This window comes from Penicillium robsamsonii (assembly GCF_028829455.1).
Source record: "Penicillium robsamsonii strain IBT 29466 chromosome Unknown utg000003l_segment0_segment0, whole genome shotgun sequence".
Classification (NCBI taxonomy): Eukaryota; Fungi; Ascomycota; class Eurotiomycetes; order Eurotiales; family Aspergillaceae; genus Penicillium; species Penicillium robsamsonii.
This window is the reverse complement of record NW_026643221.1, coordinates 338982-353717: the sequence shown is the minus strand read 5'-3', so window position 1 is coordinate 353717 and position 14736 is coordinate 338982. Positions and strand designations below refer to the sequence as shown.

Sequence of the window (14736 nt, the reverse complement as noted above, 5' to 3'; positions counted from 1 at the left end):
GCGAAAAGCCGGACACAACACCACGCAAGTTCTTTGTTCACTGTTGAACGTCCAAGTCTATGCAAATCCACACAGTTGAAATACAGTACCCAATGCGCCCTTGGTATGACCCTCTTATGATGCGATTGGTGTCAGAACACCATTGTCATCGTATTTCGCTTCTGTTTTGGGTTAAACCAAGCCAATAAATCAACAAATAGACACAAAACTTACTGAAGAAAGTATATGATAGGGTAATTGTGTCAATACCCTTCATGTTAGGATCGGTAGCGAAGTCAGGGTCAATGAAGAAGAAAACAGGCATATCGACCGACTCTCCCGCATTGAGCTTCTGTTCCTCAAAGCAGAAGCATTGAATCTTGCTAAAGTATGGCGCAACCTGACCTGGCGTGACACTGTATGTGGCGACTCCAATAATATCATGCGGGCCCTTATTTGTTGCGGTGTAGAACGCCAGCGCTGTCTCGCCGGGGAGCACTCGAACCTCGCGCTGTTGGGGAGTGAACTTCCAAGGGAGTACATCCGATACTGAGCCATTGAATGTGATGCGTAGACGACGAGAATCTGTCACTGGTGTCACACGTGCAGAGGTATCGCCGTCGCCGGTTCGGTGGGTGAGAATGGGCTGACCACCCCAGCCAGTCTGTTGGCAGATCTGCAATTGGGATTAGAATAAAATTCTGTTCAGGATGTATATTCGATCGAACGGGAGCTCGGCATACCATTTTGTAAAGAGGGACAGATCCATATGCGAGGGCAACTGTTCCAAGGATCATACTGATGGTATAGTACCTGATCACGGGCTTTGTTAGCACATAGGCTCCTTCAAATTTTGGTTCAATGGCGGCTCACATGGTAGAGGTATTGCGTTTTTGCGATTCCGGGGTATTAAAAGGCGCTGCAGCTGAATTCCGTTGTTCTTGAAGCAGGAAATTCCTCGAGAAATACCTCCGCTCTACCTCAAAAACGCTCTTCCGCAAATAGATTGATCGCTGGGGGATCGTCCCCGTCAGCGCAGAACGCCCCAGCGAGGGGATTAATCGGGAAAACATGGTTCTATGACTCCAATGGGATCGGATGTTGAGTCGCATCAGACCAGTGTATCCCCAACACGTGATTCAACGGCTTATCGATAAGCCCTAAACTTCGGGTCACGTTACATCTAAACAGCGAGGAATAGTAGGACATGGTGAAGATTTCGAAAAGATTCTTGATTTGTTGATCAGTATTAATTGGATCATGATTTCTCAAGTCGAAAGCTTCAACCACAATCCAGGTTGCCCAGGCTGCAAATTTGGCATAACGACTAATTTACCGATAGACCTCAGATCCCAACACTGTTGGTATGAAGATAGTATTTAATGGTGTCACTCGGCTCGTATAGAGCATTTGAATGCATATATACGTAAGGATGCAAAGTTCATAAAAATAATACAGGGTAGTAACACCCAGAACTCAGCTCGAAAAGATAAATGAATACTGATACAAGAGGTTGATGCCTTCGAGGCATCTCAGTGAAACTTAATTCAACACGCCAGACGTGATGCGACCAAAAACTCCTCGTACCATGCTAGGACGTTCGCGGAGGCAAGTGATAAGAATAGCAGCGCTGAAAGCAAATGCAACGTGCTCTCGGGATTGATACTGGGAAACATCGACACACGTCAGCACCTCGTGATTGTTCTGGAACCCTGTCACAGGCTAATTTGGATAGATTGAGAAGGGGGTGGAGGGGATGTGGGTGTAACCCTGTTGTGGACAGAGGATGCGAAGGTCCGATACATACCTTTTTATCATACAACCGTGGCAAAACCGTGGCGGCAGCCCGGGGTGCCACAAATAGCGCCAACTCCTGTCTCTTCCGCGCCTTTTCAACCAATATACTCCAGCCACACATGAGACATCCGGCACCGACACAGAGTCCAGAGTCCCACATCATCGGAGTGATGGTCTTCGCATCAAAAATCTTGGGGCCAAGGCGTGTTCGAGCGAGACAAACGCTGTAATAAAATAAACTCACAAAAGAGGCGAGGAAGGCAGATGATTGTGCTGCATCAGAAAGGGCCCTACGGAGGGCAGTTGCAGATTTCATCCTGCGCAGACGGAAAACAATTTGTAGGGGTATATAGGTTGCACAGGCAAATTTAAAGGTTTTGGCAAACCGATACAATGCGTGTTTCTCACAACTGGGGCCACAGCCCATGTGAACCATTTCGCAAGGGATCGGGGCCACCTTTGCTGGATCTCCCCACACCTCTGGCCAGTTGTAGTCTTTGCACATCGACTGCAGAAGAGGTGCCTGTCCTGTATCCTTTCCATAAACGAAGACTCCTCGTCTAACACGACGCAATGCTTCAATCAATCGTGAATCAACCTGCGCGGCTTCCCGGATCCACTTCTCATAGGTTCTAGGCAGTCTTTCAGGGAGATAAAACCATGCCCACATGACCACAGAGGCACTTATGGCAAAGACAGCTGCGTCAGCGAAGCCAGGGACAAGGGATTCGACAGTCGTCCAGCGGTTCTGGGTGTGGCGGCGACGGGACCAACGACCCCATGCAACACATGTGACCGCATCTACGGCTCTTGTGACCATGTAGATGGTGAGATCCATTGTCCTCCCTGCTAACTCCGGGCGGTGATGCTCCAGGGGATTGGCCATGACCTGACCAGGGTCTTTCCCCTGATCTGTGGAGTTAGGGATAGCTCTGACATCTTCTATTGGTAGACAGGTGCGGTTTCTGTTGAGCAGTTGAAAACTGAACCATCCCGATAGAAAAGTGATGATGAATCTGATTACGCGGTCGAGCTTTTGTGAGATCTGAACGTCACCTTTGGAGAGTGCCGCTGTGATCAATGCACACAGGCGATACAATCCTATTGGTAGTAGGGTTGAGCCACCGACCAGGGAAGCACAAGCTGTAGGGAAGCTGTTCAGACGGAATGGACCAGTGAAGACTTTAGCTAGCTATTCAAATAGATGTTAGCGATAGCATTTCATTTGCGCAATTGACCAGAGAAAAAGGGTGACATGGTAAGTCGCGATAACAAGTCCACACTAGGTGATATCACAACATACCTCTTGAACTTTCTGTTGGGCAGTCCAGTCCTTAGTGCGCAGTTGGCGTACATAAGTCAACAATTTCGGAGTGACGGAAGATAGGTACCCGAGCGCATAGGCGCGAAGGAGGCTACAGTCACAATCAACAAGAGCTCTTCAGATCACACAGTCGCACCAAGCCACAAGGGTATCAGATCGCATGGACTCACGGCTTGAATACCCGGGCGTTGTCCCTTCCATGGCGTCTCCGGAGTGCAGGTTCCATGCTGCCGGAAACCTTCATGTCATGATCCGTCGGGAGGTGTCAACATCACAGTTCCCCGAACTAATCGGCGACGAGGGGTCAGCCCACTGTAAACTCTGCTGGGATTCACAAGAATCTCCTCACCAATCAGAAGTCAGGTGTAAGAGCTCGATAGATTTTGTCCGTGGGTGACCTACAAATTGCACCTCCCGAAAATTGGGTAGTATTCTCAAGAGGGAAATTTGATACACTTGCACGATGGTTGTCCGGATCGTGGATCCCAGTGTAATGGTCTATTGGAGAGGCTTTGGCTGGACCTCGGTCCCTGGCCTAGGGGAAATTAAGAAAAATCCCCGCAAATAAGATCCAAAGTCGGGGGAGGGACCGATTATGAGAAGACCGACGATCATCCGATATAATGGGCTTTTCGGAGCGAGATAGTCGGGATTGCGGGCCCCTTTCACTGAACAAGGATGACTTTTTTAAATTACAAGTTCAGAATGCAGATCTCAGGAGAATAATCCAAAAGAAGAAGATGAACCGGCACCCAGTTCCAAGAGAAAAGAGAAAAGAGCAAGGAAAGATGTTCTGATTGTACATATACCTGCAGTGTACTTGCAGCACAAAGAACAAGTTGACCTGACTAAGGGCCTCGGGAGGGTTCTCCGGAAGTCAACAGCTCTCCCCAGGAACGTACTAAATACCGAGGGTACGTTTTCAAGCCACACCGGAGCGGCTGTATTTTCGGTAAGTTTTGTACTGTTACGTCACGCGGTCAAATTTTGCATGTGATCAGGTCCTTGTCCGAATAGGACGATTGCTTTGATGCGAAACTCTCCTTCTTCTACAGGACGATTCTCTCCTTTTCGGACACTATCTTGCTTTTCTAGTTTCTGTCTTTCTTTGCACTTTGACACCTTCTTGTTCCTATCCCATTGCGCCGAACCGAACCGGCTCCTTATCGAGTCGCATTACCTAGAGAAACCCCGTGGCCTCGATCTACCCCCGCGTCCCTATTTTGTGGAGTCGAGCCTGTGTGATCACCTTGATCATATACGTTTTGCATTCGAGTCAAGGCATGACATTATTGCCTTGGCTCGCGCTACTGTTGGCATCAGAGTAGCAACCCGTTCCTTGACCGACACACCGGCATACAAATCCTTCTTGATATTGATCCATTTCCCACTATGAATGGGCCTGGAACCGAAGTTCAAACCGAGCGCACATCTCCCCCGTCTGCTCCCTTCGGATGTGAGTTGTCCCAGGCATCATTCTCTACTGTTCACTGTCTAACCCGATTCCAGACTCCTTTCTCTCTCCCATGGATACCCCCTTTGGGCAGGCACCTGCTTTGCCACCAGGACCTTCTCTTCTTGATGATAATGAATCTAATATGCTCGACAACTTCTTTACTACCATGAACGCAAACCACTTTACGAATGATTTTTGGATGCGACAAGAACATAAACCTGGCGTACCCGACTTTGACTGGTCAGCTGAGCTGCCACCCAACTTCGAGGGCTCAACTACCTCCCTGTCACAGCCTTCATTCCAGCAGCACGGGATAGGTAAAACGGCTGGAACAATGATGACAAGCAACCCTACAAGCTCCGACATCTTCGCCGCAGCCTCCATGCTTTACCATACCGGTCTGAACGGATCGGAGGTAGGATCCACGTCAGCACACCAGGCTTTCCCGGGACAATCTCTCCCCACTCCTGGAACTCAACGAACAAATAACTCACATGCTGGCAATACTCCACGGGGTTCAACTTCATCTCCACCCCGGGCTGACGTCCCGGCTGGATATCATACTTCGGAGATGTTTTTTGACGTCCGTGACCCCATTCCTGTGGACCAGCATCCATCACGAAAGGCCCGCAGCTTGCGTTGGGGCTCAGATGCCAGTTTTATGGACCAAGGCTATCTTCGCCCCCCTGACCAGCCCGACGAGGAACAGCGAACAAACGACCTGCTCGATCATCTCGGGTGTTTTGAAACCCAAAGCAGTGCAGCAAACACACGAGCACCTAGTCCAGAGTGTATGACTGGGGCTCCCCCACAGCGATCTGCCTTCCGAAGCAGTGTTGTCCTGGATGAGAGCTTACATCCTCGAAAACGGCAGAGGGCCATGAAAGAGGAGGTCGATGAATACTCTGATGACGATGATGGACGACCTCACTCAAGAAAATCTAGAGGATCTATCAGCAGAGGCCGGCGGGCATCAACTGAAATATCTCGAAAAGCTCGACTGCAGCCAGGATCAAAAGCTGCACGGGAGAATCTTACAGAAGAGCAAAAACGGACCAACCACATTCTTTCGGAGCAGAAACGCCGAAATCTGATTCGCCAAGGCTTTGAAGACTTGTGCACACTGGTCCCTGCGCTCAGGGGCGGCGGGTTCAGCAAAAGCGCCATGCTCACTGGAGCCGCCGACTGGCTTGAAGATCTTCTCCGAGGGAATGACATACTCCAAGGACAACTGCATGACTTGAAGGGCATCAATGGCTTGGTTATGCCACGATGATACCCTTCTGTGATAAGATCACAGCCTTACTTCATGATCTCATGGATGGTCCCTGCCTCTTTTGTTCGTGGGGATTGCAAGCGTTTCAGCGGGTGGACAGTTTTGTGTATGCATGGCGAGTTGACATTTCATCTTCGCAAATCTGGCCCACAAGATACCATTTTTTCCCTGCATATTTTCCCTGCATACTCTTTCCTCGCCGTGTTTTTCCCCCTCCATCTACCCGCTGTCGGTGATACAAGTCACCTTTCCGCTGGTCCTCGGCAAATATCGATACCCTAGTGCATAATTTGAAAGGCCTGTATTGGCAGAACATAGTTTGAGTACATGTTTGTTTATTCCAATCGCTTTCGCCCGTACGTTAAACGTATATGACTACGTAGCCCATAATAAGGAGAATAAATGAGGCATTGGCCTGCGAAAGCGATGTTTTATCGCCATCTAGAACACATTCAATTTTCAAGCCGATGTAGATACAATTTAATTCGACGTTTAACCGCGACTTAATTTCTTCTAAAATAGCATAGTTATGTTGTATGTAAAGGCCAAGACTACTAAGACGTGCGGAGGCTGACTATCTCCATGTTTTGTCTCCACCGCTCTGTTTTGCCTGCATGTGAAGACGCGACGCAACCTTAATTGTGGACCTCGACAGACCCAACACCCTCAAACCACCATGCCTCCAAAACGAAAACACACGGACGATGCTCCCGACGACCTCAAGCGCTACGCATACCTCAAACCTCACATCCGCCGCGTCCCAGAGAAGACCATCAAGTCGAAATGGGCCCCTCTACCGGAACCCGTCCAGGAAAAGGTCAAGGACATGTTCCACTCTCTCGAGCGACCGGTGATAATGCGAAATCAGAATGAGCGCAAGCGCATTGAGGCACAGGGCGCCGTGCAAGCGGTCGTGCGAAAGTAAGGCCCCATGCTTAGTCTGGTAGCTTCCACAGAGCTACTAGTGTCCCGAGGGATGATACTAACCGTATACTCCGCGTGGTTTCAGTTTAGGTAAACGACTCCCGCGAATGCCGTTTCCGCCCATAACAAAGGAATCCAACTTCGACTACGAATCTGCGCTGAATGAGCACGTATGTGACTCTCTCTGCGGTTGTCGACAACTCCATACTGATTACATTTTTAGCGCTCCCTTGAGGGCCAATTGGCTACGATGAATGATAGTGTCGATCTATTAAAAGCCGAGATTGCGAAAGAAGAAGCGCTTCTTGCTGCTGAAACAAAATCGCTCCAGGAAATGGACAAGAATGCCAAACGGGCCGAGGCTGAAAGGAAACGACAGTCTAAGAATGTATGCAGCAAACTCATCTCGCTTCCAAGTGTGACTGGCTAATATTTTACGATCGTAGGAACACCCTGTGCTTCGACAGTTGGATGCACTTCCTCAAACCGAGGGTTCTGGATCCGCTGAGTTCACGCTTCTGGGCGCGAAAGATAGCCAAGTGACACTAGATGAGGTATGGACTGTTTGAACTATGCATGTTCGCCCTGTCAACTTACCATTGTTTTTTATTTTAGTTGGACGCCGACCCCGAAGTCCAAGGTCTTATGAAACAACTACACGGCCACCTTCAATCTATGCAAAACAATACCGCCCCATTCGCAGGCCTCGGTGATGCCGTCACTCGATCACAAGCTGCCTTGGATCTATACTCGATGCCTAACGACTGATCGCCCCCCTGGACATCACTACACCACATAAACCACCAATCCCCGCATTTTGATGCTTATGATTGACACATGAAGGACCTCGGGCTCAGGATATGTGTGCCTGTTAAAAACGCAAGCCAAGTACCGACCGAGCTTGGCAATCCGGAATTACATCGGCAATCCTTGTCGCGTGACCGCATTGCAATGCATTCGCTGAATAGCTGCGTACGGTGGAACCAGGCACGGTTGAACCTCTCATCAACATAACTACTCTGTAATGCAGGGTTAAACTATGAATACTAAATTAGAAGGGGTATCGTGCGCATTTGGTCCAAGCTGGAAAGTCCTAAAGGATCAGACAACCCGAGGCTGCACTGCATGTAAAAACAAGACAATTGAGAATCAATCAAACATCAGTCCTCGTACATCAATGTGGTTTCAATTAAAATGTAAGCATAGAAAATGTACGCAGTAACTCCTCTGACCGAGGTCTCGCCCCCAAAAGTGGCGTGTGCCTAAACAGCCAACCCCATGCGGAGGAGTTCGGAGGGGTGACTCCGCTTTCTCCATCCCCAACTTTAAGAACTTTTTGACGTTTAACAACTACCAACTGGTCTGCAGGCAGCCACTTAGCTTTGGCCCTGGTGGTTCTCACTGATCTCTTGCGCAATGACCGAAAAGAATGCGCCGCTAGGCGCTTCCAATGCGAAATCCAGGGATGCAGGGAAGGATACGAGCATCAAAGACTCTGCCAAACCCGAAACGACCGGCTCGGCGAGTCACTCTAGTCCCAAGAAGCGCCGGAAGGTGAATCACGGTAAGGAGCCGTTGCGCAGCATGCACAGGGATCTTGGCGCGGCCGATTCTGTTGCGCATAACGATAAGAACATCTTCGCTAACGTTTCCCGCAATTCCAGCCTGTGTATATTGCCGCCGCTCGGTAAGTTTACCTCTTGGGAATGCCATTATACTTGGTTATTATACGGAATAGGCCATGGAGTGCTGGCGCATATCTATTCAAAGTACTGCCTTTGCTAACGAGGCTTTGTTCGTGTGGGACAGCATATGACCTGCGACTCGGTACGACGCCTCTCTCTCCCCTCCCCCTCCGCAACCCGTCGCTTCTGAAACCCTGAACACAGAATTGCGGAAAATAAACACCAGCTGACCTGTCTGAATCTATGAAGGAGCGGCCCTGCACACGGTGTATAAAGCGAAACATCGGTCACCTGTGCCATGACGAGCCGAGGGAAACTGCGAAACGGGGACGAAGTGAACACGAACACTCCGCTGCAGACGACGAGGGCTCGTCTAACAATGAATTGGGCACCGTTCAAAGCATGCCTAGGAGTGTCGACGTCGCCGATGCTGCTGGTCAGCAATCATTCCCTGATACCACGATCGGAATTGCACCCTCGGCTGTGAACCCGCCTTCAACGGTTCCGCCTGCAAATCTCTCTGCATCTAGTCAGGGCCTCGAGGCTAATTCTCACCGTGAGTTCGCAAACAAACTTGTTTTACCTCCACTCATCTGACGTGGCATGATAGTCATGCAATACAACGACTGGGTAGGTGGTCATAATCAGTTCCAGGATATGCATTCTCTCCACCCGTCCTACATGTTTAATGCACATGAAGTGACCAACGAGTACAATCTGCTCGGAGATTTCCTCAGTAACAGTCTTTTGGACGACGGCGCAATGTTCCAAAATCCAGATATGCAGGGAATCTACCCCGATTCATCGTTGATGAACTCGATGAATGGTATGGGGATGCCGAACGGGTTGCTTCCTCCAGCACAGCTTCCGCCGCCAGGACAAAGTCAAGTACCAGGAGACTCGATTCAACGACCAACCTCGACAGTCGGCAATGACAAAGCCCGGGAAACATACTACATGACCGCTGCCGACCCGGCAGGAACTGATCCACCAGAAGAGCGAATGAACAAGCTTCTCAAAGCGAAATATGATGCCGGACTACTGAAACCGTTCAATTACGTCAAGGGATACGCACGCCTGAACCAGTACATGGAAAAGAACATGCAACCAATATCTCGGCAAAAAATCCTGCGGCAACTCGACAAGTTCCGGCCCAAGTTCCGAGAACGCATGCAGAGCTTGACTGATGTCGAATTGATTCTGGTGGAGATGTGGTTCGAGCGGAGTCTGATGGAGTACGACCGCGTCTTTGCTAGTATGGCTATCCCGGCCTGCTGCTGGCGTCGAACGGGCGAAATCTTCCGCGGGAACAATGAGATGGCGCAGCTGATTGATGTCCCGGTTGAGGGTCTCCGAGATGTAGGTTTCCAAACTGGCGACCACCCATGTCATAGTGCCAAACTCACATATTTACTCCCTATAGGGCAAACTTGCTATCCACGAGATTATTGTCGAAGATCAGCTGGTCAGCTATTGGGAAAAGTTCGGTGCTATCGCTTTTGACAATACCCAAAAGGCCATGCTCACTAGTTGCATGCTGAAGAGCCCCAACCCTAACTCAACGAGTGATGGTATTACTTGCTGCTTCTCGTTTACGATCAGACGGGATAACCACAACATGTATGTGTTCATTTTGATTATCCAGCTGTCCACTAGATATAAGTCTCCGGAACTAACACTGTGCAGCCCGTCTCTCATCGTTGGGAACTTCCTCCCCATCGATAAATAGTATATTTCTTTTGGTAGACTGTTATTTATTTTATGTCACGCAAGTGTTTCTCTTTTGGTATCATCTTTTGGTTTAGTGATTCCCCGTGTTTTGGCTGTGCTTTTCGCAGAAAAATGTATAGTGCTCGATTTATGTGTACAACATCAAATAGTCAGTTTTGAGGTGAATGATATCTAGGAATTAAAAGGATAATGCTCTGAGTAATGTATATGTCCCGGGTTTGCGATTGTCAAGAGATGACAGGCACCTGGCGTTTGGATGGCAGCCTCTACGAGTCAGTCAGCCGTCTCTTTCGTTCCTTCACGCTCCTCCAACTCCAAACATCTTCCCTCTCATTTCCTCTCTCTCTCTCTTTTTATTCTCTTAACCCTTTCGTTACCCCTGATTCGACTGTTCTTGTATCTTCTCTCGACTCTTTTTTTTCATGCTTTTCTTCCCCTCTCTCCAATTCCCAAGTAATCCCCATGGCGCAACTGTCTGGACCACGCCAGGCTCTGGCAGGTATGAGGCACACATCATGTCGCCCCCGATATACAGTAGCTAACCATCAAGCTTTTCTGCCTTAGACTTTGCTTACAATCTGCATACAATCTTATCCACAGTCGGTGCTTCAGGAAGTCCTCTTCTCTCTCCCAATGTCATGCTCAGACTGGATGCCGAGCTCAACCGCAACCCGTTTGGTCTCGTGGTAATGACATCGGGCAACGAGGAGCTGGATACGACTGGCACATTGCTATGGAATGACTGCATCGAGCTGATGGCATTGCATGGTCAAAATCCGGATAATGTGTTGGTGCTCGGCAAAGTGAGGGCTCTCGCGTTTGCTGTGTTGAACATGGCTGTGTTGCCTGATCTCCTAGGTTTTTCATCGCCCCTAGTATATATTGAAGTGGGCTTATCTGAAGTTTTACAGGGAGTATCAGGGCTCTTGATCTGGCCCTCAAGGCGGCCCGTATTTGCATTGGTACACCATCCTATATCGCACTTGATGACTTCATCAGATCTAACAACAAGTACAGTGAATCAGCAACGCGACATTGCGCTGAATATCTTGTCAATCGCAGCTCTGAGACTGGCAAGTATTCAGCCTGCTCATCTTGGCCTTGATCCTACCATTAACCGCAACCTCACCACTCGATACAACTTACTCCGTGCTCGACTGGTGAGTCGTCTTGTCGGAACACTGTTTTGTGTGTCAACATCAGGACTGACATAGTATTACAGGCCTGGCTGCAGGACCGAGTAGATATCGCCGAGCATTTCTTTAATAAAATCTCTCTGCCTGCTTTGTCAGATGACCAAGAGGCGGTTTTCGAAACTTGTTTTATCATTGGCGACTCTGCACTCGCACGGCGCCAGTTTGACATTGCAGTGACATGGCTGCAAAGAGCGAACGATCAATTGGAAGTTTCATCCATTATGGGTGTGATGAAGCTTTCAGATCAAGATAACTGGAACCTGGTTGTTCGACATTCCCTCGGTGAGTGGTGTGGTTTGGTTTAATCAAGTTGATGATCCGCCGGACTAACCACCTACAGCTGTGGCTTGTACTCAAACCAAAAGCCCCCAGTCAACCGTAACGTACGATATTCAAATGAGATTCCTGAGAAAAGTACGTTGTGAAGAGTGTACTTACTAGAATTGAAACTGACTTTTCTAGAATTACTCAGTGCATCCTGCTGTGGTCCTTTTTGATCTCTCTATGGGACATAATAATCCTGGTAGCCACGGAATACTCCAAGGTAAGACTGATCTTGATCTGGAATGGAATGGAATTAACCATAATGTTGTAGGTCTGCAGAGGCTGGTCGAGAAGACGACTCTCACAGATATGAATATGCCAATGTGAGCTATGTCACCAGTCTTGACCTGGTCATTTTTCGTGGATATTAACAGTGGATCCAGAATTTTCCAATTTGCCCGTTCTCTTGGAGATGCAGGGTACCTTGATACATCCGATCTGACGAAGAATTTGCTGACGGTTGTATAGTGGTTCAGACAACGGGATGGAAGCACTTAGAATATTGCTCATGCGCCCTCTACCATCAAGAGAATGGATAGAGAAATGTTTTGTTGCTTTCACGCTACTTTTGAGCAGATCGGAATGCTCTGATTCCATTCGCATTCGCAATCTTCGGGATGTGATCGACGCACTCGAGCAACGTGGATATCCATCAATCAGCGCCAGCGCAGCTCACGCCACCGTGATTGTAAGGTGACCTCTCATTATGGTCAATGAAAATAGCTGACTAGTTACAAACAGTGCATCTGGAAAATGACTGGCGGTGCTCTTCTCAAGAACGACTACTGGACTGCACAACTCTGGCTTCAGATGTGCAACGAACCGAAGATCTTTCAGCACTGCTGCCAATCTATCCAGATCGCTATACAAAAGTCAGTGGAAGAAAGGTTGACGTCTAACTTGCATTGCGGGCTAACGTCTCTTCAGGAAGCTGTTAGCATGTTATCTACAGACTGGAAACCTCGCTGCTGCTCGTCACTTAATGGATCGGGGTTTAATCCAAAGCCAGGTGGACTGCGAACGGCTGTATTTGTCCTACAAGCTAAGCTTGCTGGAGGGGAGAGACGGCTCCGGTATGAATAAATTATGGAACCTTGATGCTTCTGGTCTACTCTAACTATGTGAAAGGGCATTTTTATCTCGGCTTTCCTGTGCACCCCGTGCCGCACAAGCAAATGAGTCTACTATCGTGCGCCATGGAGGCTCAGAGACAAAATAAACCAGAAGAAGTAATGAACTGTCTTGATCAATTTACTAAATGTTTGATTGCGGATGATATTTACCATCACGACTTTCCCGCCGCTGAGCATTACATGTGAGAATGCTTGAAATATATGACTTCGTGTATAAGACTAACTTGTCCTGAACAGATTTGCAATCACTCTTCTTCTCCAAGAGCTTTCCAGAGGCTTCACTCAGAGGCTTGGCAACTGTATCGAGACTGTACTCCAGAGTGGTGTGTTTTCCCCTCAAGATATACCAATCTCTTGATGCTGACCGTTTGGTAGCTCTGTCTTATGCAAAAGAGAACAGCATGTTTGAAGGTGGCGACCAGGAAATCTCAGTCACCCAACTGCAATGGCTGTATTTCGCATCTTACAAACTCGCTTTGAAACTTATCAATTCTTCTGGATTCCTGTGGAGTACTTCTGTCTTGGATTACTCCAGACAAGTCTGTTTTAAACCCATGCAAAGTGTATGTTTGGCAATGTTTACTAATGTGTTTTCAGTTTGCGCTTCAATATCGGCGGGTTGCATACCCCGAGATGGGTTCCAAGGGACCCAGACAGCATTTATTTGCGGTTGTTTACCTCCGTCTTCTTGCGCACTCCCTTAAAGCCCGTTGCGAGAACAATCTGAATCACAAGGTAGGTTTCAACCGTTCTTTAGACAGACCCGCCTTTCCTCGGAAATGTCACAACAGCATAGGCCATGATGACCATACTGACTATCTGCAGATAACGCATTACCTGAATGTACGCACTTGTTTCATCGATTTCGATCAGCTGCACGGTTGGGAAGACGGAGAAGAGGAGACAGACGAGGCCGCGAACGAGAAAGAAGACAGGCACCATGACATTGCGCAATTTTTTGACCTTGAGGCTGCCATGTATCTCAGGCACTGGGGTGATATCTTCGACATCTGTGCATCGGACGATGAATTCCCCAAGCCGGAGTTTTACGCACCGATCATAGATTTGACTTTCCAATGGAATCTACCACCCACAGTGGCGATTCAGATCGTCAAGGTGCGCTCTACTCTTATGAACGGGGTACTACATTCTCCGAACAACTACTGACATTCATACAATAGCGCATCATGTCAAAACTCAGCGAGCTACAAGATGATCCCCCTACCACGTTCCAACGCGATTTCCGGGTTTCCTTGCCCCGATACCTCCATTGTCTATTTTCTCTAGCTGTCGGACCGCCCCGACACATAAACATTACTGGAATTGACATTCTGGATGTCAAAATGGCCGACGCTGAGGTTGCTGAAGAAGTGCTCGATAGAGTCCTTGCAATAGTAGACAAAGAGGCCGGCGTTGAAGAGGTTAAACACGAACAGCAGGATTTGCATTCCATTCAGCCCGACTCGACACTGAGGGATGAGTTTACATATCCAGCTGCGGAATTGATCAAGATTGCTACAGTAGCTTTTAATAAGGCCACTGACTTTTACCGTGCTACACAGGACGAGGACTGTCAGCGTTGGGCGAACAAGGCTATTCGTATTGCTCAGCTTGCGCCTGGTCTCCAGGGAAGACAGCTGGTCCGGACGCTTCAGACTAGGGTGGGAAGCTTGGTTTGATTTGAGACCTTGAGTTGTCGGACTGACTTGATCTGGATAATCCCAGTGGGTTCATGGTGAGAATGCGTGTAGTGAGAAAGAAGCATTTATCAAGACGCTACTGGTCGAGGTTAGGCTGATGATCGGATGGAGATATTCGATGATGTTTGAAAAGGGTTGTGGTTAGGCGGAGGAATGTGTGTAGTGAAGTGCTAGGCTGAGATGAATTGAGATGAATTAAGTATTCTTATAT

The 14736-nt window shown here is 48.5% G+C and overlaps 7 protein-coding genes across 7 annotated transcripts; 5 read left to right on the top strand and 2 right to left on the bottom strand.

Moving 5' to 3' along the window:
- Positions 1 to 114: 114 nt before the first annotated feature.
- On the bottom strand, positions 115 to 3344 carry N7447_004833 (cytochrome c oxidase assembly protein; the record flags this gene model as incomplete). Its single annotated transcript, XM_057229095.1, has 8 exons — positions 115 to 161; positions 214 to 655; positions 723 to 792; positions 853 to 1056; positions 1541 to 1644; positions 1787 to 2968; positions 3080 to 3191; positions 3271 to 3344. The coding sequence occupies 8 exons, from the start codon at positions 3342 to 3344 to the stop codon at positions 115 to 117; spliced, it is 2235 nt and encodes a 744-aa protein (XP_057084185.1).
- Positions 3345 to 4492: 1148 nt separating this feature from the next.
- N7447_004832 (basic helix-loop-helix domain-containing protein) lies at positions 4493 to 5832 on the top strand (the record flags this gene model as incomplete). The annotated part of the gene is made up of 2 exons (XM_057229094.1): positions 4493 to 4556; positions 4610 to 5832. 2 exons carry the CDS (start codon positions 4493 to 4495, stop codon positions 5830 to 5832), a joined length of 1287 nt encoding a protein of 428 aa, XP_057084184.1.
- Positions 5833 to 5871: 39 nt separating this feature from the next.
- Positions 5872 to 6148, bottom strand: N7447_004831 (uncharacterized protein; the record flags this gene model as incomplete). The annotated part of the gene is made up of 2 exons (XM_057229093.1): positions 5872 to 6051; positions 6110 to 6148. The coding sequence occupies 2 exons, from the start codon at positions 6146 to 6148 to the stop codon at positions 5872 to 5874; spliced, it is 219 nt and encodes a 72-aa protein (XP_057084183.1).
- A 360-nt stretch (positions 6149 to 6508) lies between these two features.
- Positions 6509 to 7524, top strand: N7447_004830 (uncharacterized protein; the record flags this gene model as incomplete). The annotated part of the gene is made up of 5 exons (XM_057229092.1): positions 6509 to 6753; positions 6842 to 6926; positions 6980 to 7144; positions 7203 to 7310; positions 7372 to 7524. The coding sequence occupies 5 exons, from the start codon at positions 6509 to 6511 to the stop codon at positions 7522 to 7524; spliced, it is 756 nt and encodes a 251-aa protein (XP_057084182.1).
- Positions 7525 to 8172: 648 nt separating this feature from the next.
- Positions 8173 to 9038, top strand: N7447_004829 (uncharacterized protein; the record flags this gene model as incomplete). Its single annotated transcript, XM_057229091.1, has 2 exons — positions 8173 to 8443; positions 8800 to 9038. 2 exons carry the CDS (start codon positions 8173 to 8175, stop codon positions 9036 to 9038), a joined length of 510 nt encoding a protein of 169 aa, XP_057084181.1.
- Positions 9039 to 9251: 213 nt separating this feature from the next.
- On the top strand, positions 9252 to 10170 carry N7447_004828 (uncharacterized protein; the record flags this gene model as incomplete). The annotated part of the gene is made up of 3 exons (XM_057229090.1): positions 9252 to 9800; positions 9865 to 10061; positions 10128 to 10170. The coding sequence occupies 3 exons, from the start codon at positions 9252 to 9254 to the stop codon at positions 10168 to 10170; spliced, it is 789 nt and encodes a 262-aa protein (XP_057084180.1).
- A 464-nt stretch (positions 10171 to 10634) lies between these two features.
- On the top strand, positions 10635 to 14504 carry N7447_004827 (SPO22/ZIP4 family meiosis protein; the record flags this gene model as incomplete). The annotated part of the gene is made up of 18 exons (XM_057229089.1): positions 10635 to 10671; positions 10737 to 11030; positions 11084 to 11134; positions 11190 to 11332; positions 11395 to 11650; positions 11709 to 11782; positions 11831 to 11912; positions 11964 to 12015; positions 12076 to 12111; positions 12161 to 12380; positions 12434 to 12564; positions 12620 to 12765; positions 12821 to 13007; positions 13063 to 13148; positions 13201 to 13364; positions 13423 to 13560; positions 13651 to 13941; positions 14007 to 14504. 18 exons carry the CDS (start codon positions 10635 to 10637, stop codon positions 14502 to 14504), a joined length of 2886 nt encoding a protein of 961 aa, XP_057084179.1.
- Positions 14505 to 14736: the final 232 nt, after the last annotated feature.